Source organism: Mobula birostris, chromosome 21 (assembly GCF_030028105.1).
Source record: "Mobula birostris isolate sMobBir1 chromosome 21, sMobBir1.hap1, whole genome shotgun sequence".
Classification (NCBI taxonomy): Eukaryota; Metazoa; Chordata; class Chondrichthyes; order Myliobatiformes; family Myliobatidae; genus Mobula; species Mobula birostris.
Window position 1 is genome coordinate 61,080,186 of NC_092390.1, and position 26,219 is coordinate 61,106,404.

Consider the following 26,219-nt stretch of genomic DNA (forward strand, 5'->3'; position numbering starts at 1 on the left):
CTTCTGCCTCTCTCCCTTCTTGAAGAGTGGAGTGACATTTGCAACTTTCCAGTCCTCCAGAACCATTCCAGGATCTAATGATTCTAGGAAGATCATTACTAATGTCTCCACATCTCTTCAGCCACCCCTCTTTCAGAACCCTGTGGTGAACATCATCTTGTCCAGGTGATTTTTCTACCTCAGACCTTCCGGTTTCCCATGAACTTTCTCTCTAGTTGTGGGAACTTCACATACTTCATGACCCCTGACACCTGGATTTTGCACAATACTGCGAGTGTTTCCATAGTGAAGACTGATGCAAAATACTTTATCAGTTTGTCCACTATTTCCTCTCCAGCGTTGTTTTCCAGTGGTCCAATGTCCACTCTCTCCTCTCTTTTATACTTTATGTATCTGAAGAAACTTTTGATATGCTCTCTAATAGTATTGGCTAGCTTACTTTCGCATTCCATCTTTTTCTTCTTAATGGCTTTTTTTACTTGCCTTCTGTTGGTTTTTAAAAGCGTCCCAATCCTCTAACTTTCCACTAATTTTTGCTCTATTATATCCCCTCTCTTTGGTGCATCCATTGGCTTTGACTTTTCTTGCTAGCCATGGTTGTGCCATCTTTCCTTTAGAATGCTTCTTCCTCTTTCGGATGTATATATCCCTTGCCTCTTCCAGATTGCTTATAGAAATTCTGGCCATTGCTGTTTAAAGTTAACACTGCCAGTGTTCTTTTCCAATTTAATTTAGCCAACTCCTCTCTTGAGGCTCTGCAATTCCCTTTATTCCACTGTAATACTGATACATCTGGATACATCTGACTTTAGCGTTTCCTTCTCAAATTGCAGGATGAAGTCATTCATATTATGATCACTTGTCTTTTATGTTCTTTTACCTTAAGATCACCAATCAATTCTGGTTCATTACACAACACCTAATCCAGATTAGCTGATCCTCTAGTGGGATCAATCACACGAGCTGCTCTAAAAAAACATCTCATAGGCATTTTGGAAATTCCCCCTCCTGGTATCCTGCACAGACCTGATTTTCCCAATCTACCTGCATATTGAAATCCCCCATAACTATTGGAACATTGCCCTTTTGGCATGCATTTTCTATCTCCCTTTGTAATTTGTAGACCGCATCCTTATTACTGTTTGGGGTCTGTATACAACCACCATCAGGGTCTTTTTATCCTTGCGATTCCTTAGCTCTATCCACAATGATTCAACATCTTCTGACACTATGATTTGTGAAGATGACAAATCACTTGTTGCATTCAGTATTGTGTATTTTTCTTATCTTTTATTAATGTCTTGTCACCTACCCCTTCATTTCTAGTCACCTTTCACTGCTGTACATTTGTAAATAAGAATCTGGCCCATTTCATATTTTAGCAGTATCAGAGTTTAAAAATGGATGATTTAAAAAGTGCTATTTAGTAAGTTTTAAAATTAATCAGAATGCATAAACAAAATAAAGTTAAACTACAGTCATACAAAGCTTACTCAATGTTCATAAAATAAGCTTTTATATGTCTGCTATGAGAGAATGCCGATGTGGTTTGGTGTAATAGATTTCGAAATTGGTTAGGGTCTTATAGGCTACTGTTTTCATTTGCACATTAATGGAGTATCAAAATTGACTAGATAGAGGCACTGATTTAACTTCATTTTTTACTTGCATGTGTCATGTTTCTTGGCAATGACTATTTAGCATTGTTAATCTGCTGATCAGTTAAAGCACAAAATTGTGGAATGTCAGACCATTTTTTGTTGTGTCTTTTGGTAGAGAATTTGGCAACTCTGTGATGGATGTTCATAGTTTTTTCTCCTCATTCTGTTGATTCTCTTGCATCATTAGGGAGGTGTCATTGCATTTTTGAAGCGGTGACCAATAAACTGGAGTCCAAAATAAGACCAATAGATCACTGTGCAAAGTTGTCCATTTGGACTAAAGAAGAATAGAGTGGAATATTTCTAAATTAAGTAAATCTGGAAGCTTTGAGATGTTGGGCTCTATGTATTCAAATAATCTAGATAGGCTCAAAAGATTATATAACAACAAACTAAAGGGATAGTTGCTGTCTGCCTGGAGATGTAGAAAGCAAGTGGTGAGAACTGCTACTGTAAGCTTTAAAAAGTCACATCATGTTGCATTCACATGGGCAGTTCTTAAGAAGTTATTTTGATCGGGATAAGACTGCCATTTCATTTTCCAGAATAATACATAATTTTGAGTTTTAAATTGTGTGGAGAGATTGTAGAAACTAACTTAAGGTTAAAATATGACCTGATTGATGCTTTAATATATTAAATGAAATTGATGTGTAAATACAGGGCAGATGCAAGGAATGAAGGCATTTGGAGCATGGCTGATAGGATAAGTGCAGGTTGGCATAATGGTTGGTACTGGCATTATAGTTGGTGCTGATATCATGGGCCATAGGGAGAGGGTTTGTACTGTGCCAAGCTGGGAGATTGTGTATTGGTGGAAGAGCTCCTCTAAGGAAATATGTTCCAGTAATAGCTGATCATCTCATTGAATTTTCTGATTATTTACTGCTATGTTAATATAAAAGAAATATATTTTGGCAGTTGCCTTTGTAGAATTTTTTAATTTGAGAGAAGTTTTCATTTATTCACAGTCTGCTTTTGAATCTTGTCCACAGATAGTCTTTTAATTGACTACCAGTTCACCTTCAGCCTTACCCAGGAAGATGATCAGCATTACACCGCAATCAACTTTATGGCTACTCCTGAACAGGTTAGTTCTTTCTGCAGTTCGACAGTACAAATTCTCTTATTTTCTTGCGATTTGAAAGTATTCATATTATTTGAGGAGAGCTTGGTTGATCTTTCCCTACTTTCCTATTCAATTGAGTAGTGCATTGTCTTTCTATTTTTTTGGTTAAAGAATAAAGGAAGAAAGAAGTTGTTAAGTACGATACTGTTGGTGTAGTCACTGTTGTATTGGACAATGGATAGTAAATTGGTTTAGGTAGGCAGAAGAAGAGAAAGTTGATAGAGTTTCACTCCGTCTCCACACACAGTGGGTGTTGTGAAGTTTCCTCCCAACACAGTAGCTTAGCATAGGACTTCTTGTATTCTTTTTGTACAGTTTCCAGAGGTGCACACTGAGTCATAGCTGAACTCCTGCTGGAAAATATAAACACAACAGATTCTGCAGATGTGACATACACAAAGTGCTGGAGGAACTCAGTGGTTCAGGCAGCATGTGTGGAAGTTGGTGCTTTGGACCGAGTCTCTTCTTCAGGACTGGAAAAGGAGGGGGAGGATGCCAGAATAAAAAAGTGGGGGAGGCGTAAGAGGATAGCTAGAAGGTGAAAGGTGAAGTCAAGTGGGTGGGAAATGTAAAGGCAGGAGAAGAAGGAACTTCATAGGAGAGGATAGTGGACCAAGGAAGAAATTGAGGGGCACTAGGGGAAGGTGGTAGGCAGGTGAGGAGTGGAGGTGAGAGGCCAGAGTGGGGAATAGAAAAAAAGGGAAGAGAGAAGGAAAAGAATACTGGAAGGATATATCGATACTCTGCTGGAAAATGATCATCTTGATTGATACAAGCTCTCCGATTTGCACTGAATTTGCGGGTCTCTCATTAAAAGGAGCTGACCATGTCTCGAGGTTCTAGACGAGCGCATTCCAACATCTAACACTGTGTACTGAAGCATGCACTGAAAGTTGTTGTAGCTGCCAAAGAGGCTTTTTGAGCAAGGGCCATTGTGCTCTGTGGTGCTGGAATCTTGGTAAGTATCCTTAGGATTGTTTGGTGGCATGAGCTATCTTGTGTGTGAGTGGTAAAAAACCTGTAAACTTTGAATATTGTACATATTTAGACCATTAATAATTTTCAGTTTGTAGTATGTAAATGCTAGGCTTTATTTTATTTACTTTTTCATTTTTTTAAATTTATTTGGAGATGCAGCACGGAACAGGCTCTTCCGGACTAACAAGCTGCATCACCCAACAACCCACCTAGTTTACAGTAGCCTAATCACAGGGCAATTTGACAATGACTGATTAAGAATTAATAAATGATTAAAAATGCACTTTCTGTAAGTTTGCGAGCGTACAAAAATTTCAACATTTAAAATGTTTTGACTTTAAAGTAATTTGTACAAAATGCTCGACTTTTAAAATTCAAAACACATTATTAAATATTTTATTTCAATTGGTCCTTAATTGTTAATGTTGAGGTTTCTAGACTAGATAGCAGCTTGCACACTGAATCAGTCTTGTGTGTTTTATGGTGTTTCTGGGTCACATGTTTTAGTTAGCATCGTTTTATTAAGAAAAACAAGCTTTGCTTTTACCTATTACTTTTCCTGACCTGTATACAGCTTAAGGCTGGTGAGGTACTTTTGAAGTGTATTTATTATTTTAATGTAGGAATCTTGACAGTTGATTTGCATATAATCATCTCTCTGCTGCAATTTCCAAAAGATCAGATTTTGTTTTGTTTTATATATGATGAACTTCAATAGTTGTTTTTTAAAACGTGATTTGCTTACGGTGCACAAAATACAAATATGGATCAGTTTTTCAATTTTGACTTTGTAATCATGTGTTTATTAATGATTAAACAAATTTTAATACGATACAGTCAGAAGAATTGAACAAAAAATCTCTGCTGATTAAATTCAGTTATTTTTCCAGAGGTGCCTCATTAAAGACGAAACATTTTATTGAAATCTCTGGCAACTTGGATAATTAATGGGAAATACTTGGGTTCGAAGATGAATTGTAATGCCCTTTTCTTCTAAGTAGCATCATGGATTTTTTGAATTCCACTTGGTAATGAGATAGGCATGCATGATGGTAGCATTAATATTTGAAAGGAGTCTCTTGTTCTGAAACTAAATAAATAAATAATAGACCCCCCCCCCCCGCCCCCAATACAATGATTGTGCAAAATTTAAATTATTCTGCAAAATTAAGGGACAGGATTTTTAAAAATAAAATGCAAGCTTTTATTTTGAAAACTACCTGTACTCTCATAAAACTTGTGAATAATCAGATTATGGATGATGGAAGTGCAGTTATTTTAGGATTCACAGAGTTTGACGTATTGTGATCAGTCTTCCCACAGATTTTATTGGAACTGCCAGCATTTAGATATTTAAGAGGCCATAGGTCTTCTCTTTCTGTGCTTCAATTGTGCAGCATGCCAGTCCAGACAAAGACAAATATCAGACGAATGTAGGATGAAAGACCTGAATGACCTTGTTGAAATTGGTGAGGAGGTAAAAAGGAAAGCAAGTTAATATATTCAGAATCAGAATCAGGTTTAATATCACTAGCATACATTGTGAAATTTGTTGTTTTGCAGCAGCAATACATTACACAAGCTCCTGAAACATGGATCCTGTACCTCCTCCTTGAGTACCAATGAGAAGAGGACGTGTCCTCAGTGATGGGGTCCTTAATGATGGATGCCTCTTCTCTGAGGCATCGTCTTTTGAAGATGTCCTGGATGCTGGGGAGGCTAGTACCCATGATGGAACTGGCTGAGTTTACAACATTCTGCAGCTTTTTCCGATACTATGCAGTGGCCCCTCCCTACCAGATGGTGGTGCAACCAGTTAGAATGCTCTCTGTGAAACCTTTGTAGAAATCTTTGAGTATCTTTGATAATGAGATATCATTTGATAATAAATTACTATGAGAAGGCCTTGGCGAATAGGGTAAAGGAAAACCCCAAGGCATTCTTCAATTATGTGGAGAAAAAAAGGATGACAGGAGTGAAGGTAGGACCGATTAGAGATAAAGGTGGGAAGATGTGCCTGGAGGCTGTGGAAGTGAGTGAGGTCCTCAATGAATACTCCTCTTCGGTATTCACCAATGAGAGGGAACTTGATGATGGTGAGGACAATATGAGTGAGGTTGATGTTCTGGAGCATGTTGATATTAAGGGAGAGGAGGTGTTGGAGTTGTTAAAATACATTAGGACGGATAAGTCCCCGGGGCCTGACGGAATATTCCCCAGGCTGCTCCACGAGGTGAGGGAAGAGATTGCTGAGCCTCTGGCTAGGATCTTTATGTCCTCTTTGTCCACAGGAATGGTACCGGAGGATTGGAGGGAGGCGAATGTTGTCCCCTTTGTTCAAAAAAGGTAGTAGGGATAGTCCGGGTAATTATAGACCAGTGAGCCTTACGTCTGTGGTGGGAAAGCTGTTGGAAAAGATTCTTAGAGATAGGATCTATGGGCATTTAGAGAATCATGGTCTGATCAGGGACAGTCAGCATGGCTTTGTGAAGGGCAGATCGTGTCTAACAAGCCTGATAGAGTTCTTTGAGGAGGTGACCAGGCATATAGATGAGGGTAGTGCTGTGGTTGTGATCTATATGGATTTTAGTAAGGCATTTGACAAGGTTCCACACGGTAGGCTTATTCAGAAAGTTAGAAGGCATGGGATCCAGGGAAGTTTGGCCAGGTGGATTCAGAATTGGCTTGTCTGCAGAAGGCAGAGGGTCGTGATGGAGCGAGTACATTCAGATTGGAGGATTGTGACTAGTGGTGTCCCACAAGGATCTGTTCTGGGACCTCTACTTTTCGTGATTTTTATTAACGACCTGGATGTGGGGGTAGAAGGGTGGGTTGGCAAGTTTGCAGACGACACAAAGGTTGGTGGTGTTGTAGATAGTGTAGAGGAGTGTCAAAGATTGCAGAGAGACATTGATAGGATGCAGAAGTGGGCTGAGAAGTGGCAGATGGAGTTCAACCCGGAGAAGTATGAGATGGTACACTTTGGAAGGACAAACTCAAGGCAGAGTACAAAGTAAATGGCAGGGTACTTGGTAGTGTGGAGGAGCAGAGGGATCTCGGGGTACATGTCCACAGATCCCTGAAAGTTGCCTCACAGATGGATAGGGTAGTTAAGAAAGCTTATGGGGTGTTAGCTTTCATAAGTCAAGGGATAGAGTTTAAGAGTCGCGATGTAATGATGTAGCTCTATAAAACTCTGGTTAGGCCACACTTGGAGTACTCTGTCCAGTTCTGATCGCCTCACTATAGGAAGGATGTGGAAGCATTGGAAAGGGTACAGAGGAGATTTACCAGGATGCTGCCTGGTTTAGAGAGTATGTATTATGATCAGAGATTAAGGGAGCTAGGGCTTTACTCTTTGGAGAGGAAGATGAGAGGAGACATGATAGAGGTGTACAAGATAATAAGAGGGATAGATAGAGTGGATAGCCAGCGCCTCTTCCCCAGGGCACCACTGCTCAGTACAAGAGGATATGGCTTTAAGGTAAGGGGTGGGAAGTTCAAGGGGGATATTAGAGGGAGGTTTTTTGCTCAGAGAGTGGTTGGTGTGTGGAATGCACTGCCTGAGTCAGTGGTGGAGGCAGATACACTAGTGAAGTTTAAGAGACTACTAGACAGGTATATGGAGAAATTTAAGGTGGGGGCTTATATGGGAGGCAGGGTTTGAGGGTCGGCACAACATTGTGGGCTGAAGGGCCTGTACTGTGCTGTACTATTCTATGTTCTATGTTCTATCTTTGTTGACATACCAGTTCTCCTCAAAGTCCTAATGTAGTGTAGCTGCTGTTTATAAGACTATAAGACCCTAAGATATAGGAGCAGAAGTAGGCCATTCGGCCCATCGGGTCTGCTCTGCCATTTAATCATCGGCTGATCTAATTCTTCCAGTCGTCCCCACTCCCCTGCTTTCACCCCATACCCCATGATGAACCTATCTATCTCTGCCTTAAATACCCCCACAGCCGCTGGTGGCAACAAATTCCACAGATTTACCACCCTCTGACTAAAGTAATTTCTCCGCATCTCTGTTCTAAAAGGATGTCCTTCAATCCTGAAGTTGCGCCCTCTTGTCCTAGAATCTCCTACAATGAGAAATAACTTTGCCATATCTAATCTGTTCTAGTCTTTTAACATTCTGTTTCTATGAGATCCCCCCTCATCCTCCTGAACTCCAGGGAATACAGCCCAAGAGCTGCCAGACGTTCCTCATACGGTAACCCTTTCATTCCTGTCATGATAATTACTTTTCATATAATTCGTTGCTTTTTTTAGTTCTCATTTTTACTTTAACTTTAATAGTTTGGGAGAGCATCAAGGAATTCGGAATACATAAGAAATTGTCAGCATTAACAATTACAAAGCTTTGCTGACTGCCATGTTATGTTAATAAAGACAAACTTGGCGCGGGTAAATGCTGGAACAATTTATGACTGAACTCTGTTCAACACTGAGCGCACGTGACCAGCTCACCATCGAAGCTTCCGATTTTGGGTGAACCTCCCATGTTGCCCACTGGGAACTGAAGTTCTTTATTATGCACACATAATAACACATCTTCCCCCTTAAAGAAAAACAACACAATACTATGTCCTCATAAACCTGCAAGGAACAATATATTTTCCAACAAAGATATCTACATTAACTTAAATTGTAATGAGCAAATACAGTCACTTATCCACTCAGCCTCAATGTCTTTGAGGTTGTTTAATAATCATTTTTGGTCTGCTATATGTTTCCACAGATATATTGCTTGCATTTGGTGTGCTAATATTTGTGTCTTTCTGAGAATTCTGGCCAACATTTTCAATTTTTTCATCTGTTGGCCCCTTTATATTGAGTGTGGGACTTTTTCCTGCAAATCCATATGATGGTATTAAACATCAGGATAGACCCAGGCAAGTGCGGGCTGTGTTTTCAGCATAAACCAGAACATTGTTTCTTAGCACAGTGAGTATGGATTTTCTTGCTCTTCATTATTTGATTTGAGAAGCAGTACAGATAGAGCAATGGAAAATCAGCATTTTGTCATGTTTTTGTTTTGCTTGTGAAACAATGTATCAACTAAGTACTGTGCAAAAGTTTTAGGCACATATATAGCTTGGGTGCCTAAGACCTTTGCACAATACTGTATTTGTCAACGTGGAGTGGAGAATGAGTTGGAAATATGGCATGAGTGAAGGAGGTTGGGAATGGCTTGGATGGAGGGCCATGGGAGGGATATGGGACGGGTGACAGAGGAGGAGCGCCGGGATGGTGGGGGGGTGGGGGGGGGTACGTGACACAGGTGCAGACACACGCAGCCCTGAGACACCAGTTTATCGATCATTACAGAATGTCTCTCTGGAGCTTCCCACTCCCTCCCCTGCCCCTTCCCCTTTTACCAGCTATGATTCTCCTCTCTCTGCTCCCTTCCCACTCTCAGTGCTAAATAGAGATCCATATCAGAATTAGGTTTATAGTCACTCACATATGTACAGATGTACAGTACTGTACGAAAGTCTCAGGCATGGCTTCCTTGTTATATGTATACCGTATAGTTGAGCCCAGTTTCGATTTTAACCTGAATGTAAGTGTTGAAGAATGTGAGTGAGATGTAATGTTATAATTGCCTCGGAGGCTGTACAGAGAAGATTTGCTGGATTGATTTTTGGGATATGAGCCTTGTTCTCTGGGGACAAATCGACTAGAATGGGCCTATTTTCGGGCATTTTTTAAAAGAAAAATTATTGCTTTAATACACAAAAGCCTCTGGAGATTTGACATACTAATGCTGTGTGGATGTTTTCTCCATCTGGAGAATTTGGAATAAGGGGTTAATGGGAAAAAGGAACACCCACTGAGATTCAAATCAGGAAGAAATTCTTTTCTTAGTAGGTATATATTATCTACCCTGAGAGCTATAGATACCAAGTTATTATTCACGCCTGAGTCAAGGCTGATTACTGGTCCACAGGGAAATGAAGAGTTACAGGATCGAGCCAGATTTATTGTCATATGCAAAATTACTGTGAGCTACAAGTACAATGAAACACTTACTTGCACATGGTGCAGCACATAGCAAAGTGATGAGGAGGTCAGTGATCAAATCAACCGTTATCTTGGCAGATGAGGGCAAATGACATACATGAGGGCAGATGACATACATCTATGATTTTGATACACTCCTGATTTTGGTGCACTTCAAGAAAATAAAAAATACAAGCAGAATTATATTTGTTAGAATAATTAGCAAGGCTTTGAAAAGCAGATGTAGAATCTAAACTTAGCATACTTTTGAACAAATTTGATTAGCAACTGGTTTGATATTATGTGTCATGGAAATGGACTTTGAGAAATAGGACATGAGGACTGCACATCAGCCAATCATGCGAGATCCTTCTTGCTTAACTTTGCAGGGAATGTTTAGATTACAGAAAATGAAAACTTTTTAAACTCTTAAAAATATAAAGAGGAAGAAGATTGAGTACAGGAGTAAACAATAAGTAATATAAAAGCAGATTATAGATACTTGATTGCTCTATAAATGGAAGGGAGTATCTAAAATAAACATTGGTAACAAAAACAACAATTTAATTTGTTTTATAATATGCTACCTTAAGCTAGCTAGACATTTTGGCCTAATTCAAGAGGACATGGTAGCACTTTTTATAAATGATACTGAATGGCGCAGATTTGTATTGTGTAGTCCTCGTGCTCTGATAAAGAGAAGTTCATGCATCAGTTTCCTTTGACTAAGGTGATGACAACTTTTCTGCTGTATCTTTCATTAAACTAGTATATTATTTGCTAGATGTGGTCCTTTGATTGAGGTGTTTACCCAGTTATCAATTTTTATGGCTTTAATTGAATATGTCAAGTTGAACTCAAACTGCAATAAACTGTTGCACTGAGTTATAGAAATAGATAATATCAGAAACAATATAAACAGGAAAGACAGAAAGTTAGGAAGTCAAAAAACAAAGCTCAAAAACTAAAAGGTTAACTGTTCACAATGAATAGCATGTGATGGGATCCTGAATTATCCCTTATGGATTGTGCCTTTAAAGGGGGGGGGGGTTGGGGGGGGAGAGGGGGAGAGGAGAGGAGAGAAGAGAGAGAGACTGCCAGCTTTTGAGTTTCTACAGAGAGAGGAGGAGCTACTTGATGGACATCTGGTGTTCAGCATGCTGAGAGAAATACAGGGTCAGCCGATTGTTACACACCCGCATGATTTTGGACGCTGGATGAATTTTGTTGTGCCCACAGAAAAGTGGATTTTTGGAGGATCGATCAGGAGAATCTCAGTGGCTCTCGCAGTGTGGAAAAGGGGTGACTGGTGGGAACTTATTAGTGTGTCCAACCCTCGCCTGGGTTGATAATTTAACCACAGAAGACGGTTCCTAAGAACTTCGTACAGGGGCATAATTGAGAGCATCATGACTGGCTATATCATTGCCTGGTATGGGAACTGTACCTCCCTTGGTCGCAGGACTCTGCAGAGAGTGGTGTGGACAGCCCAGCGCATCTGTGGTTGTGAATGTCCCATGATTTTGGACATTTTCAAGAACAGGTTTGTAAAAAGGGCCCGTAGGATCATTAGGGACCCAAGTCACCCCAACGACAATCTATTCCAGCTGCTACAATCTGGGAAGCGGTACCACAGCATAAAAGCCAGGACCAGCAGGCCATCAGACTGATTAACTCACACAGATTTGAGTGTACGCTATATTACATTGACTGTTCTATTTATTATAAATTATTATAAATTACTATGAATGCACATTGCACATTTAGATGGAGACATAACGTAAAGATTTTTACTCATCATATATGTGAAGGATGTAAGAAATAAAGTCAGTCCATTCAATTCAATTCAAATCAACACATGTTTGCTGCAAAGCTGGAAGTCAAATTCTGATTGATGTAACAATAACATCTTAAGACCATAAGTTCAAAAGACAAAGGAGCAGAAGTCAGCCATTCGGCCCATTGAGTCTGCTCCACCATTTTATCATAAGCTGATCCATTCTCTCATTTAGTCCCACTCCCCCGCCTTCTCACCATAACCTTTGCTACTCAGATACCTATCAATATCTGCCTTAAATACACCCAATCACTTGGCCTCCACTGCTGCCCGTGGGAACAAATTCTATAGATTCACCACCCTCTGGCTAAAAAAATTTCTTTGCATTTCTGTTCTGAATGTGCGTCCTTCAATCCTTAAGTCATGCCCTCTCGTACTAGACCCCCCGCCCCCACCATGGGAAACAACTTTGCCACATCCACTCTGTCCATGCCTTTCAACATTCGAGATGTTTCTATGAGGTCCCCCCTCATTCTTCTAAAATCCAAAGAATACAGTCCAAGAGCAGACAAACGTTCCTCATATGTTAAACCTCTCGATCCCGGAATCACTTCTAGTGAATCTTCTCTGTACCCTCTCCAACGTCAGCACATCCTTTCTTAAATAAGGAGACCAAAATGGCCCACAGTACTCCAAGTGATGTCTCACCAGCGCCTTATAGAGCCTAAACATCACATCCCTGCTCCTATTCTCTATTCCTCTAGAAATGAATGCCAACATTGCATTCGCCTTCTTCACCACCGACTCAACCTGGAGGTTAACCTTAAGGGTATCTTGCATGAGGACTCCCAAGTCCCGTTGCATCTCAGAACTTTGAATTCTTTCCCCATTTAAATAATAGTCTGCCCGATTACTTCTTCTGCCAAAGTGCATAACCATACACTTTCCAACATTGTATTTCATTTGCCACTTCTCTGCCCATTCTTCCAATCTGTCCAAGTGTCTCTGCAGACTCTCCGTTTCCTCAGCACTACCGGCCCCTCCACCTATCTTCGTATCATCAGCAAACTTAGCCACAAAGCCATCTATTCAATAATCCAAATCGTTGATGTACAATGTAAAAAGAAGCGGCCCCAACACGGACCCCTGTGGAACACCACTGGTAACCAGCAGCCAACCAGAATAGGATCCGTTTATTCCCACTCTCTGTTTCCTGCCAATCAGCCAACGCTCTATCCACGTATGTAACTTCCCCGTAATTCCATGGGCTCTTATCTTGTTAAGTAGCCTCATGTGTGGCACCTTGTCAAGGAGCTTCTGAAAATCCAAATATACAACATCCACTGCATCTCCCTTGTCTAGCCTACTGGTAATTTCCTCTTAAAATTGTAATAGGTTTGTCAGGCAGGATTTTCCTTTAAGGAATCCATGCTGAGTTCTGCCTATCTTGTCATATGCCTCCAGGTACTCTGTAACCTCAGCCTCGACAATCGACTCCCAACAACTTCCCAACCACCGATGTCAAGCTAACAGGTCTATAATTTCCTTTTTGCTTCCTTGCCCCCTTCATAAATAGTAGAGTGACATTTGCAATCTTCCAGTCCTCCGGAACCATGCCAGAATCTATTGACCTTCAACAGGACTGGAAAGGAAGGTGGAAGGTGCCAGAATAAAAATGTGGAAGAGGGGATGGGTGGCAAACTAAAAGGTAAAGCCAGGTGTATGGGGAAGGTAGAGTGCTGGAAAAGAAGGGATCTGATAGGAGAGAGTGGACCATGAAAGAAAGGGAGGAAGGAGGGGCACCAGGGGAGGTGATAGGCAGGTGAGGAGAAGAAGTAAGAGGCCAGAGTGGGAAATAGAAGAAGGGGAAGAAAAGAGAAAAACACTAAACTGAGAAATCAATATTTATGCCACCAAGTTGGCTTGTCCTGTGGTGAATTAAATGAGTTGGGGAGGATGTTGGGATTTTGAATGTAGTATCACACAGGTGAAAAAAACTATCCTGAAAGTAGGAGATAGGTGTTCAGGTGCGGCAGTATTCAGAAAGGTTTAAAAAAGGCATAAGGCAAGGCATTATTGGCTTGGCTAACAATAACTAGAGTATTACTATCTCAATATAGCAACTCTTTGATCATTTTTCTTGTGAATGCTTGTTATGATGCTTCTCCTGTGATGCTGCTGCCAGTATGTTTTTCATGGCACCTGTGCATACATGTACTTGTGCTTAAGACAGTAAATTTAATTTTGATCTTATCTTTGCCTCAGGAAGGGGAAAATGGTACAAGCATAACCGTGTACCAGAACGTTGAGTGAGACTGAAGAAAACAGGCAAAATAAGGTTATAGGAGGGGTGATTCATAAGTTCGTGGCCTAAGGTAGAAGGAGTCAATTTTAGAAAACCTAGCACATTTATTTTTCCTATATTTAGACACTTCGTCCAGCGGTCGTGGATCGTACGGATCCCTTCTTTGTAGAAGTCGGCATCTTGGACCTCCATAAGTGGTCCATAGCAGGGATGATTGATAAATTCGTGGCCTAAAGTAGAAGGAGATGAGGAGAAACTTCAAACTTTCTGCATTTTCACTCAAAGAGTTGAACTGCACGTGCATGTAACGAGAGCTGTATAACTCATCTCCTTCTACCTTAAGCCACAAACTTATCAATCACCCCCCCGCCCCCGTGTGGACCACCTGGAGGGCAGACGCTCTCGTTACATGCACGAGCAGTTCAACTCTTTGAGTGATAATGCAGAAAATTTGAAATTAGTAACTCATCTCCTTCTACCTTAGACCAGAAACTTATCAATCACCCCTGCTGTGGACCACTTCTACAAAGAAGGGATCTGTATGCTCCACGACCGCTGGACTAAGTGTGTACATGTAGGAGGGGACTATGTTGAAAAATAAATGTGCTAGGTTTTCTAAAATTGACTCCTACTTTAGGCCACGAACTTTTCAATCACCCCTCGTATAGGCAGCAGCATTCATTACAAGTTAAATAAGTTGATGGAACAAAGACAAATAAATTTGTATACTCTGATGGCACACACAGAGATAAGGTTGTAAGGTAGGCAAAACTGGGAGCTGAATATTCAGTGGAATTTGACATTTTGGAACAAAGGACTCAAAGAGAGAGTGTAACTTTGTCAATGAACTATGTGATCACTGTAGTGTTGGAGACTGCTGCTGGCAGAGAAACTCGGGATGTGGAATGCAGAGAAATCACTGGTGCGAATTGTCAAAAGAATCAACATTAGCTGTTCTGTAGGATGGAGGATAAATCAAGAAATAGGATGTGTAAGAAAGACGTTGCGATAATCATAGGTTGAATTCATCATTGTGTCGATTGGGCAGATGAAATTACCAAAGGATAGCCTTGAGAATGTGTTTGTAGACTTATCTGGAATTATTGCTTTGAACATTTTGTGGGAGAACCAACCAAGGAACAGGCTATTTTAGATTTAGTATTACTAGTACAAGACCAGATTAATTATACTGAAGGTCTCTGTGGGGAAGAACATTGCAGCGTTATGAAATTTAAACTTAATTTGAGAGTGAGGAACTTCAATCTGAAACAAATGATTTGAATTTAAATTAAGACAATTACAATTGTATGAGTGCAGAGCTGTCTAAAGTGGACCCTGAAAATATTGGCTGACATTTAAGGAGATGTATTATAAATCTCAGCCAAGGTGTATTCCATGTGTGGGCACGTGGCCAAGTGGTTAAGGCTTTGGACTAGCAACCTTAAGGTCGTGAGTTTGAGCCCCAGCCAAGGCCTTGAGCAAGATGCTTAATCACACATTGCTCTGTGATGACACTGGTGCCAAGCTCCATGGGTCCTAATGCCCTTCCCTTGGACAACATTGGTGTCGTGGAGAGGGGAGACTTGCAGCATGGGCAACTGCTGGTCTTCCATACAACCTTGCCCAGGCCTGCGCCCTGGAGAGTGAAGATTTTCCAGGTGCAGATCCATGGTCTCACAAGACTAATGGATGCCTTTTTATTTTTTTATTTAAGGTGTATTCCAACAAAAAAGAAAAGCTTCATGAGAAAGATGCATCAGCTGTGTTAGTTAAGTGATTTAAAGGTGCTGTCAAATTGAATAAGTTGATGTGCAATGAAATGATAAATTACAGAGGATTAGGAAACTTCAAGAAACTAGCAAAATTGTTCCAACTTCGAGGTAAAGAGGCTAAAGACACGCAGTGAGCAAGCGATAATATGAATGCAAACATTTCTACTGGTATACAGAATAACAAGGAAGAGAGCAGCTGAAACAAACATTCATTTATTGGAGAAAGGCAGAAATTAATGATGGGAAAGAGAGAAGTGGCAGAGATTGTAAATAATTTTGCATCAGTCTTGTTGGCAGAAAAAAAACAGAAACATTCCTTCAGAAATAGCTAATTAAAGGATCTATAGGGAGGGAGAATGTTCAAACTATCTCTACTAGACAAGCTAATGGCTAAAGGCAGCAAGATTCAGAAATCCTCAGTCATCAGGACTGCATCCTAGAGTCTTGAAAGTGTCTGCAGAGATGGTGAATGCATTAGTTATAACTTCCTGAAATTATGTTGATACTGGAGAACTTTCAGAAGATTTGAAAATTGCAAATTATAATCCCAGTAATCAGAAAAGAAGGAACACAGAAAGCAGAAGTCTAGAGGTCAGTTAGTCTAGATCATGGGGAAAACCCTGGACTCTATTGCTGAGGTAGGATATTTACGACACAATCAGAGTCAACGTAGTTTAATGAAAGAGAAATCATGTTTAGCATATTAGCTGTATCTTTTTTTTGAGAATGCAACATAGTGTAATAAAATACATTAGGTGCAGACGAATAAGGTAAAAAAAAGGATACTGCTCGAGTTAAGAGTACATAGGGTAGTGGATTTTATATTGGCATAGATAGATAATTGGCTGACTAACAGGAATCAAAGTGTTGGGATAAATGAGTCAGTTTTGGATTGACTAGTGGTGTGCTGAAGAGATCAGTGGTGACATCTCAACTATTTACATTTATATAATCATTTTGAGTGTCTGAGCAGACTCGAGGGCCAATTGGCCAACTCCTGTTGCAGTTTTTGTATTTAGCGATACAGCGTAGAACAAGTCCTTCCAGCCCAGCGAGCTACGCCACCCAGCAACAGCCCTAATCAAAGGACAATTTACAATGACCAGTTAAGTAACTAACTGGTATGTCTTTGGAATGTGGAAGAAATATTTCTAATGTGGTTATGAAAACTTGGTCAAATTCAGAAACATAAGAAAATCAGTTGAATGCTAATAGACAAGTTGGGATGTTCTGTTTTAAACTTGATAAATGTGGCACTGCCATATTTAAGTGTGTGTGCAGCATTTGATGCCTTGCTTTCAAGAGCATATCAAATAGGTTGGCATTCTTTAATGTTAAACTTTAAAGGTGACAAAATGTTGCAGAATTTTTTATTGCTTTGCAGCCCCTGATTGGAGATTATGTATCTAACTGGCTGGATTCCTTGCACCATCTGTTATGGTACAACAAATAATTAATATTCAATTTGCTCTTGCCCACCATTCCCTGCTATTCACTCAATTTCACTTTGTCCCATCATTGAAATGTTCCCACCACCAATGGACTCACTTTCAAGGGCTCTTCATCTCATATTCTTGATATTTATTGCTTATTTATTTATACTATTTGTTTTTTCTTTTTGTATTTGCAGTTTGTTGCCTTCTGCACTCTGGTTGAAAGTTCTAGTTGGGTGATTTTTGTTTATTGATTCTATAAATTTGTTGAGTATTCCCACAAGAAAATGAATCTCATGGTTGTATATGCTGACACATATCTACTTTGATAATAAATTTACTTTAAACACTGAGTATCTTTTTTTTGCATTAAACCTACAAATCTCATTTTTGGCTACTTCAGAGCTGTGTATCAGACGTGGCTATAAGCAGCACTGGGGCCACACAGGGGATGTATAGTCTCCCCTCCTGTTTACCCTATATACTTCGGCCTTTAGATACAACATTGAGTCATATCATCTGCAGAAATTTTCTGATGACTCAGCAATAGTTGTTTGTATAAAGGGAGGAGGATGAATACAGGGCCTGGTGGAGGACCTTGCTGAATAGTGCCAGCTGGATTAGACCATAAGATATAGGAGCAGGAGTAGGCCATTCAGCCCATCGAGTCTGTTCCACCACTCATCTACATCGTTAAGACAAAAGAGATGGTGATGGACTTCAGGAAGACCAAGCCTGCACTGCTCCCTGTCAGTATTGATGGTGCACATGTGGACGTTGCGAGGCCCTACAAGTACTTGGGGGTGCACCTGGATGACAGACTTGAGTGGAGCACCAACACAGAGGCTGTGTACAAGAAGGGCCAGAGTCACCTCTTCTTCTTGAACGGATTGAGGTCCTTTGGAGTATGCAGGCTTCTCCTTCAACTTGTTCTACCAGTCTGTTGTCGCTAGTACAATATTCCATGTTGTGCTGGGGCAATGGCATCAACACGGGTGATGCCATTAAGCTCATTAAACTGATTAGAAAGGTTGGCTTTGTTATAGGAGTCAAACTGGACATACTGGAGGCTGTGACAGAATAAAGGACCTTCCAGAAAATCCTACCAATTCTGGACAATGTTTCTCACCCTCTGCATGCCACCTTGGCTGAACAGAGGAACATTTTCCGTAATAGACAAAGACAACTGCGCTGCTCCAAAGAGCACTATATGAGGTCATTCTTACCTTCAACCATCAGGCTCTATAATGAGTCAAGCTATAGCCGGAGAAGTGATGACCCTCTCTTGTCAAATTGGTATTAACCTCTGTTTACCAGAACTCTGTTTAAGCTCTGTTTAGCTCTGTTTACCACACCCTGCTATTGCAGACACCCTGTGCAACACTGTGCAATATTACCATCACTCTTATTTGGATGGTATGAATGTGCACCCATTACTGTATAATATTCTTGCACTACCGTCTTATCAGTGTCAACTTGTAAATCTTGTACATCTTTTAAGATAACTTTTTTAATTCTCTCTTGTTTCTCTTCTAATATTTATGTATCTGAGCACTTGTAATGCGACTGTGACACTGTAATTTTCTTTGGGATCAAAAATTATCTATCTATCTATCTATCACTTTCTTGACGATGCCATCCTGTGTAGTCTAAGGCTACGTCTGCACTATGCCGGATAATTTTGAAAATGAAGCCTTTTCCTCTTCGTTTTGACCCTCTGCCCACACTAAAACGGCATTTTCATCCCCCAAAAACAGAGATTTTCAGAAGCGGTCTCCAGAGTGAATAAATCTGAAAATGCCTAATATCCGTTGCAGTGTGTACGGGGTAAACGGAGCTTTTTAAAGCCCGCTGTCATGATGTGCCGCAACAGATGGCGGCAGCACGGCATTTCATTGTTTTCTTCTTCTTCTTCTTATTACTTTATTGTCACCAAACAATTGATACTAGAGCATACAATCATCACAGCGATATTTGATTCTGCGTTTCACAGAACCTAACAATTTCAGAACAGGCGGCAACGAGACTGAAGCCAGACGAGTTAGAAATGTACTCACCAAATACTTTGACCCATAGCTTACCGAATAAATAAGTCACTTTGCCCTGTTTTCTGTCCTTGCTTGTATGAAGGCAAGGACAGAAAACATCCTCCGCCACCTCCAGTTTAAATTCCATGCAGAGTATTTTGGAGGATCATGAACCAAGAACCAAGGTGGTTTACCTATTTATGCAAGTACTTCTCTGACAATAGATGTGTAGCAGCCTAATGTAACATTGGGTGGAAATCCAAGATAACACTGATGCAAACATGTTTTATACATTTAGCAAGGTGTTTTAATAATGCAACAGAGTTAGTCAGTTTTTCAATGTTCGTCATCAGCTGGGTCATACTGTCCATGAACTCCCTGTCAGTTGCCTCCATACGCTCCAGTATTTGTTTTTTTTCAGTTTTAAGTCTTCCCGCGCAAGAGCCAAGAGCAATTCCTTTTAAGTTTTTCTACTCTGTAACTGGATAAACGCGCACCAAGTATACCGTTTCCTCTTCGCTTGTTTCCTGTGTGTCCTGCGCATGCCCAGTAGGAAGAGATTCGCCCAATATCCATCTAATGTGGACAGAGATATTTTGAAAAATGCTTAGTGTGGACGTCTATGGTTTTTACTCGAAACCGGCGTTTTCAAAATTATCCGGTGTAGTAGACGTAGCCTAACTATTTGTGTTCTGCCCATATTCTGCTTCCTCCTCAATGATCCTCTGCATTAGATCCTGTAAAGAAAAACTGTCTCAATTCACTCTTGAATCACAGTGGTCTTTCCTTAACGTGTCATTTGTAGTCATTCAGCAGCTATTGTTCTACCCTTAATTCAGTCTTTGTGCAGGATCCCCTGAGGGTTAACTTGCAGGTCTGTGGTAAGGAAGGCAAATGCAATGTTAGCATTCATTTTGAGAGGACTAGAATATAAGAGCAAGGATGTCATGCTGAGGCATTATACAGAATTGGTTAGACTGCACATAGAGTATTGTAAGCAGTTTTGGGCATCTTTTATCCAAGAAAAGTGACTTTCACAACAATGATTCTGGGAATGCAAGGATCAATATATGAGAAGTGTTTGATGCTCCTGTACTTGCTGGAGTTGAGAAGAACAGGGGTGGGGGGGGGGCGGGAGGGTGATCCACCTTTTGAATATTGAAAAGCCTTTAACAGAGTGGATGTGGAGAGCATGTTTCCCATACTGATTGAATCCAGGACTGGAGTGCACAACCTCAGAACAGAGAAATGTCCGTTTAGAACAGAGATGAGTAGGAATTTCTTTAACCAGAGGGTAGTAAATCTTTGGGGTTCAAAGTAAATTTATTAACAGAGTATATATCTATCAGCATATGTAACACGCAGCTCTATCAACCCATGTTCGTCTAGGGGAAACTGCTGTCTGTCCGCCAAACTGTCTCACGTTTGCGTAGATGCTGTGTATGCACTCCGGTACAACGCACAACGTAAAATATCAGTCATTACACAATGTACTTTTAAACAATTACACTTTATAAATTCTACTGTGACTATAGGGTTAGTAGAGAAACAAAAATATAAAATAAAAAGGCGCCAAAAATAGAGATTATACAGTTCGTGCACAGGTTGTAGCTCACGCAGTATCCTTGGTTCATCATTCGATTTCCTCCGAACTCCATGACCCTCGGACTGGGAGCAACCACGGTGGTCTACCAGAGCACTTCCCCCACGGCCTTCCTCTTCGCTTCTCTTCGCCGAACTTCCCGCGCACTCACTCAGGTCCCCACACATAGAGATAGAATAACATAACTTTCGTTGATTAATTCCCCATTATCTACAATTATAACCCAAACGTTTCAGCTACAATGAACATTACCTCTTCAGTTAACGTTACAGAGAAGCCATTTCATTATAACACTTTAGAGAAGCCATTTTATTATTAGCAGTTACTAGTTAACATTACAGTTAATATTACTGAGAACCCTACACATATATAACCCTGAGCTTCATTGCCATAGATGGCTGTGGAGGCCAAGTCATTGAGTATATTTAAAGCAGAGGTTGATAGCTTCTTGATTAGTCAGCGTTTCAAAGGTTACAGGGAGAAGGCAGGAGAATAAGGTTGAGAGGGATAATAATGGTGGAATTGTGAAGCAGACTCGATGAGTTGAATGGCTAATTCTGTTCCTATATCTTATGGCCTTATGTCATTCTGGAAATATACTGTAATGTGAAACAGCCTTCACTGCGAGTTATATAGATTTAAATAACAATGGTGGACTGCTGTTGGAGTAGTGAGCAATTCAATGTGACTTGACCATGGAGCACCACCAGGCCTATTCTGGACTACTAAACTTTGTTACTCCTGTCAGATCATTGTAAATACAAACTTAACCATTCTGTACTGCATGCTGACTTAGTAATTCCTGCTCCCATCCCCTCAACCCTTGCCACGAAAGGAAAATAATTGATGTAAGTTGATTATTTATTTTGACAGATAATGTGAGGAGAGTAAAAGCAAAATATATATAATCCCTTATCATAGGAACGTTGAAATTCCAAAATGTTTTATTGAAGTCCAAACATAATAGCACCATAGCATCTTTTTAACATTGCAATCTATATTATTTAAACTTATCCTGTATATTTCAGACCTGATACTAGAAATTTTATGTCATCTCGTATTTCAAAGTTCAAAGTGCACTTTATTATCATAGTATGTATGCAATATACCAACACACACAAAAATGCTGGAGGAGCTCAGCAGGTCAGGCAGCATCTATGGAAGCGAGTAAACAGGTATATTTCGGGCCGAGAGTCTTCATTAAGACACTTCATCGAGGGTCTTGGCCTGAAGTGACACTGCTTACTCTTTTCCATAGATGCTGTCTGGCCTACTAAGCTTCCTCAATATTTTGTGTGTGTGCTTGGATTTCCAGCATTTTCAGATTTTGCATTGTATATGTATATAATATACAACCTTGAGATTTATCTTTTTGTAAGCACTGACAAAACATCCAAATTCAAAGTACATTTATTATCTATGTATGTATACTATATTGAAATTCGTCTCCTTCCAGGCAACCACAAAACAAAGAAACCCAACAGAACCCATTAAAAAAGACTGTCAAATGCCCAGTATGCAGAGAGAAAAAAACAAATGGTGCAAACAATAGAATAAGCAAATTCACATTCAGAACTGAAGTTCACAAAAGTGATTCCACAGCCATGAAGCTAGTCATCACTACAGCTAATCCAAGAGCCCGTTAGTTGCTGGCCACACAGGCACAAAGACGAGTACACTTACTGGATCAGTGAGCTGATCACCAACCTGTCCCCCTCCACTGGCCCCCACAGCCTGACCTTTTCAATCTGGCCCGGCACTTAAATCAGCCGAACCTTGGGTAGTTCCTTGCTTTCAGATGCAGACCCTACCACTTAGACACATTCTCTTGCTCGGGCCCTGCTGCCTTGATACACTCTGTTGCTCGGGCCCTCCAGTCATGATACACTCTCTTGCCCGGGCCCTGCAGCCTTAATCCTGACCTTTCCGATCTGGCCTGGTGCTTAAATCAGCCAAACAGCGCAGTGTTTCTTACTCTTGGGCCCATGTGCCGCTGCCTCAACTCTGTCAGCTCTGTTCTGCCTCTTTGAATCACTTCCAGTCCACTCTAGCAATGGCCAAACATTGGCTCATTCCCTGCTCTCAGACCCAGACTCTTGTCACCTCAATTTGGTCCATTCCTACCATGCCACAACCATCCTGCACCTTTGAGACTTCCACGGAACATAATAGAATTCAAGGGAACAGTTCAAAGTAAATTTATTATCAAAGTACATACATGTCACTATATACAACCCTGAGATTCATTTTCTTGTGGGCATACTCAATAAATCTATGAAATAGTAGCTATAACAGGATCAATGAAAGATCAACCACAGTGCAGAAGACAACAAAGTGTGCAAATGCAAATTTAAATAAATAGCAATAAGTAATAAGGAGATGAGATTACGTGTTCTTGAAAGTGAGATCATTAGGGTGGGGAAATTTCAATGATGGGGCAAGTAAAGTTCAGTGTAGTTATCCCCTTTTATTCAAGAGCCTGATTGTTGAGGGGTGGTAGCTGTTCTTGAACCTGCTGGTGTGAGTCCTGTAGATCTTGTACCTTCTACCTAATGGCAGCAGTAAGAAAAGAGCATGACCTGGGTGATGGGGATTTCTGATGATGGATACTGCTTTCCTACGACTGTGTTTCATGTGGATATGCTTAATAGTGCAGAGGGCATTACCCATGATGTACTGTGCTAAATCCTATATATAGGATTTCCATTCAAAGGCAGTGGTGTTTCCTTACCAGGCTGTGATGCAGCCTGTCAATATACTCTCCTCTACACACCTATAGAAGTTTGTCAAATTTTTCGATGTCATTGCCAATTCACTGCAAACTCCCAAGGAAATAGAGGCGCTGCTATACGTTCTTTGTAAATGCACTTAAGCGCTGGCTCCAAGACAGGTCCTCTGAAATAGTATCATCCAGAAGTTTAAAGCTGCCACCCTCTCCTACTCTGATCCTATGATGGGACCTGGATCATGGACATCTGGTTTCCTTCTCCTGAACTCTATAATTACGTCCTTGGTCTTGATGACATTGAGTAAGAGGTTGTTGTTATGACACCACTCAGCTAGATTCCCCCCCTCCCCGCAGTCTTCTAAATTCCAGAGAGTACAGGCCCAAAGCTGCCAAACGCTCTTTATATGTTAATCTCTTCATTCCCGGAATCATCCATGTGAACCTCCTCTGTACTCTCGCCAATGACAACACATCCTTTCTGAAATAAATTGTTGACAGTACTCTAAGTGTGACCTGACTAATGTCTTATAAATCTCAGCATTATCTCCTTTTATATTCTATTCCCCTTGAAATAAATGCCAACATTGCATTTGCCTTCTTTACCACAGACTCAACCTGTGAATTAATCTTCTGGGAGTCTTGCATGAGGACTCCTAAGATGGGACGTAGTCCTTCTGGTCCAGGTTACTTATCTACCTACCTTAAACCTTTGAGATTGCCTCGCACTTTTTCCTTTGCAATAGCAGTAACACTCACTCCTGCTCCCTGACACTCATGGACCTCTGGCACACAGCTAGTGTTTTCCACAGTGAAGATTGATGCAAAGTACCCATTAAATTCATTTGCCATTTCTTTGTCTCTCATCTCCAATGGGATCCCACCACAAAGCTCATCTGCCCCCCTCCCCCACTTTCTGCTTTCTCCACTGTAGATTGGGAGCACCTATGCTTCGTTTGCCAGAAAAAGCAGGATCTCCCATTGGCCACCCATTTTAATTCCACTTCCCATTCCCGTTCTGATATGTCAATCCATGGCCTCCTCCACTGTCGCAATGAGGCTACACTCAGGTTGAATGAACAACACCTTATATTCCGTCTGGGTAGCTTCCAACCTGATGGCATGAACGTCAATTTCTCGAACTTCCGGTATTGGCCCCTCCCCCTCTCCTTCACCATTCCCCATCCCCCACCTCTTAAATCTACTGCTCATTTTCTTTTTCTCCAGTTTTGCCTAAGGGTTTCAGCCTGAAATGTCGACTTTACTTTGTTCCATTGATGCAGCCTAGCCTGTTGAGTTCCTCCAGCATTTTCTGTGTGTTACTTGGAATTCCATCATTTGCAGATTTTCTCTTGTTTGAGATTTGATTACTACCTCACCAGCATCATTTTCCACTGGTCCAATATCAACTTTCACCTCCCTTTTATTCTTTATTTAACTGCAAAAACTTTATATAGGCTAGTTTGCCCTCATATTTCATCTTTTCCCTTTTTATAGCCTTTGTTGGATTTTAAAAGCTTTCCAATCATCCAACTTCACACTCACTTTTGCTACATTGTATGCTTTTTCTTTGGGTTTAATGCAGTCCTTAACTTCCCTTGTCAGCCACGGTTGCCTACCCCTGCCATTTGTCGGGCACATCTATCCTGTGCCTTGTGAACTATTCCCAGAAACCTCAGCCATCCCTGCTCTGCTGTCAGCCTCGAAAATATCTTCCTTCAATCCACCTAGGCAAGCTCCTTTCTCATGCCTCTGTAATTTCCTTTCTTCCATTGCGATACTAATACATGTGACTTATGCTTCTTCCTCTGAAATTGCGGTATGAATTCAATCATATTATGATTACTGCCTCCTCAGGGTTCCTTTACATTAAGCTTCCGAATAAGAGCTTATTACACAACACCCAGTTTAAGATAGCCTTTCTCAGAGTAGGCTCAAGCACAGGTGCTCTAAGCATCTATCTTGTAGGCATTCAACAAATACCCTCTCTTGTGATCCAACACTAACCTGATTTTCCTAATCCCCTTGCATATTGAAGTCCCCCATTACAATTGTGACATTACCCTTATTACATGCTTTTTTCAGCTTCCTTTGCAATCTCAACCCCACATCATGACTACTCCTTGGAGGCCTATATATGATTCCCTTAATGGTTTTTTTACCCTTGCGGTTTCTTAACTCCACCCAAAATGATTCAACATTTTCTGATCCCCTGTCAGCTCTTTTTAAAGATGTAATTACATCTCTTACCAATAGAGCCACCCTACCACCTATGCCTTCCTGTCTGTCCTTTTGATATAATGTATATCCTTTGATGTTAAGCTCCCAAATATGGCCTTATTTTAGCCATGACTCAGTGTTGCCCACATCGTCATACTGACCAGCCTTGAATTGTGCCTCGAGTTCCTTCACCTTATTACACATGCTACACCTTCAGGCCTGCATTCTTACACCTTTTTAATTTTGCTTCTATGGTACAATTTAACTCTTTGCTCTGCCTGCATTTGCACCCAATCATTGGCTTGTCCTTCCTTACATTCATGGTACATCCATCATCTACTTGAGAGAAGAACCAATGAGATGGCATCTGCTGTGGACCTGTTGCTCCAGTCGGCAAATTGGAGTGGATCCAAGTCGCCACTTAGGCTGAGGCTGATATGTTTCGTCACCAACCTCACAAAGCACTTCATCACTGTGGATATAAGTCATTGAGGCAGGTCACGATACTCTTTTTTTGGATGTTGGTGTCCCTGAAGCCTGCTTGAAGCAGGTGTGTACCACACACTGCCAAAGTGAGAGGTTA

At 40.8% G+C, this 26,219-nt stretch overlaps 1 protein-coding gene across 8 annotated transcripts in view; it reads left to right on the plus strand.

Moving 5' to 3' along the window:
- atrnl1b (attractin-like 1b) overlaps positions 1–26,219 on the plus strand; it is a 1,064,590-nt gene that overhangs the window by 411,916 nt on the left and 626,455 nt on the right. For 7 of the 8 annotated variants that reach the window (XM_072239599.1, XM_072239598.1, XM_072239600.1 and 4 more), the window contains exon 22: positions 2,657–2,751. In XM_072239599.1, coding sequence (XP_072095700.1) covers positions 2,657–2,751 — 95 coding nt within the window. Of the gene's footprint in view, positions 1–2,656; positions 2,752–3,607; positions 3,743–26,219 lie in introns of those variants that run through there. The other variant, XM_072239604.1, reaches the window with a different exon arrangement.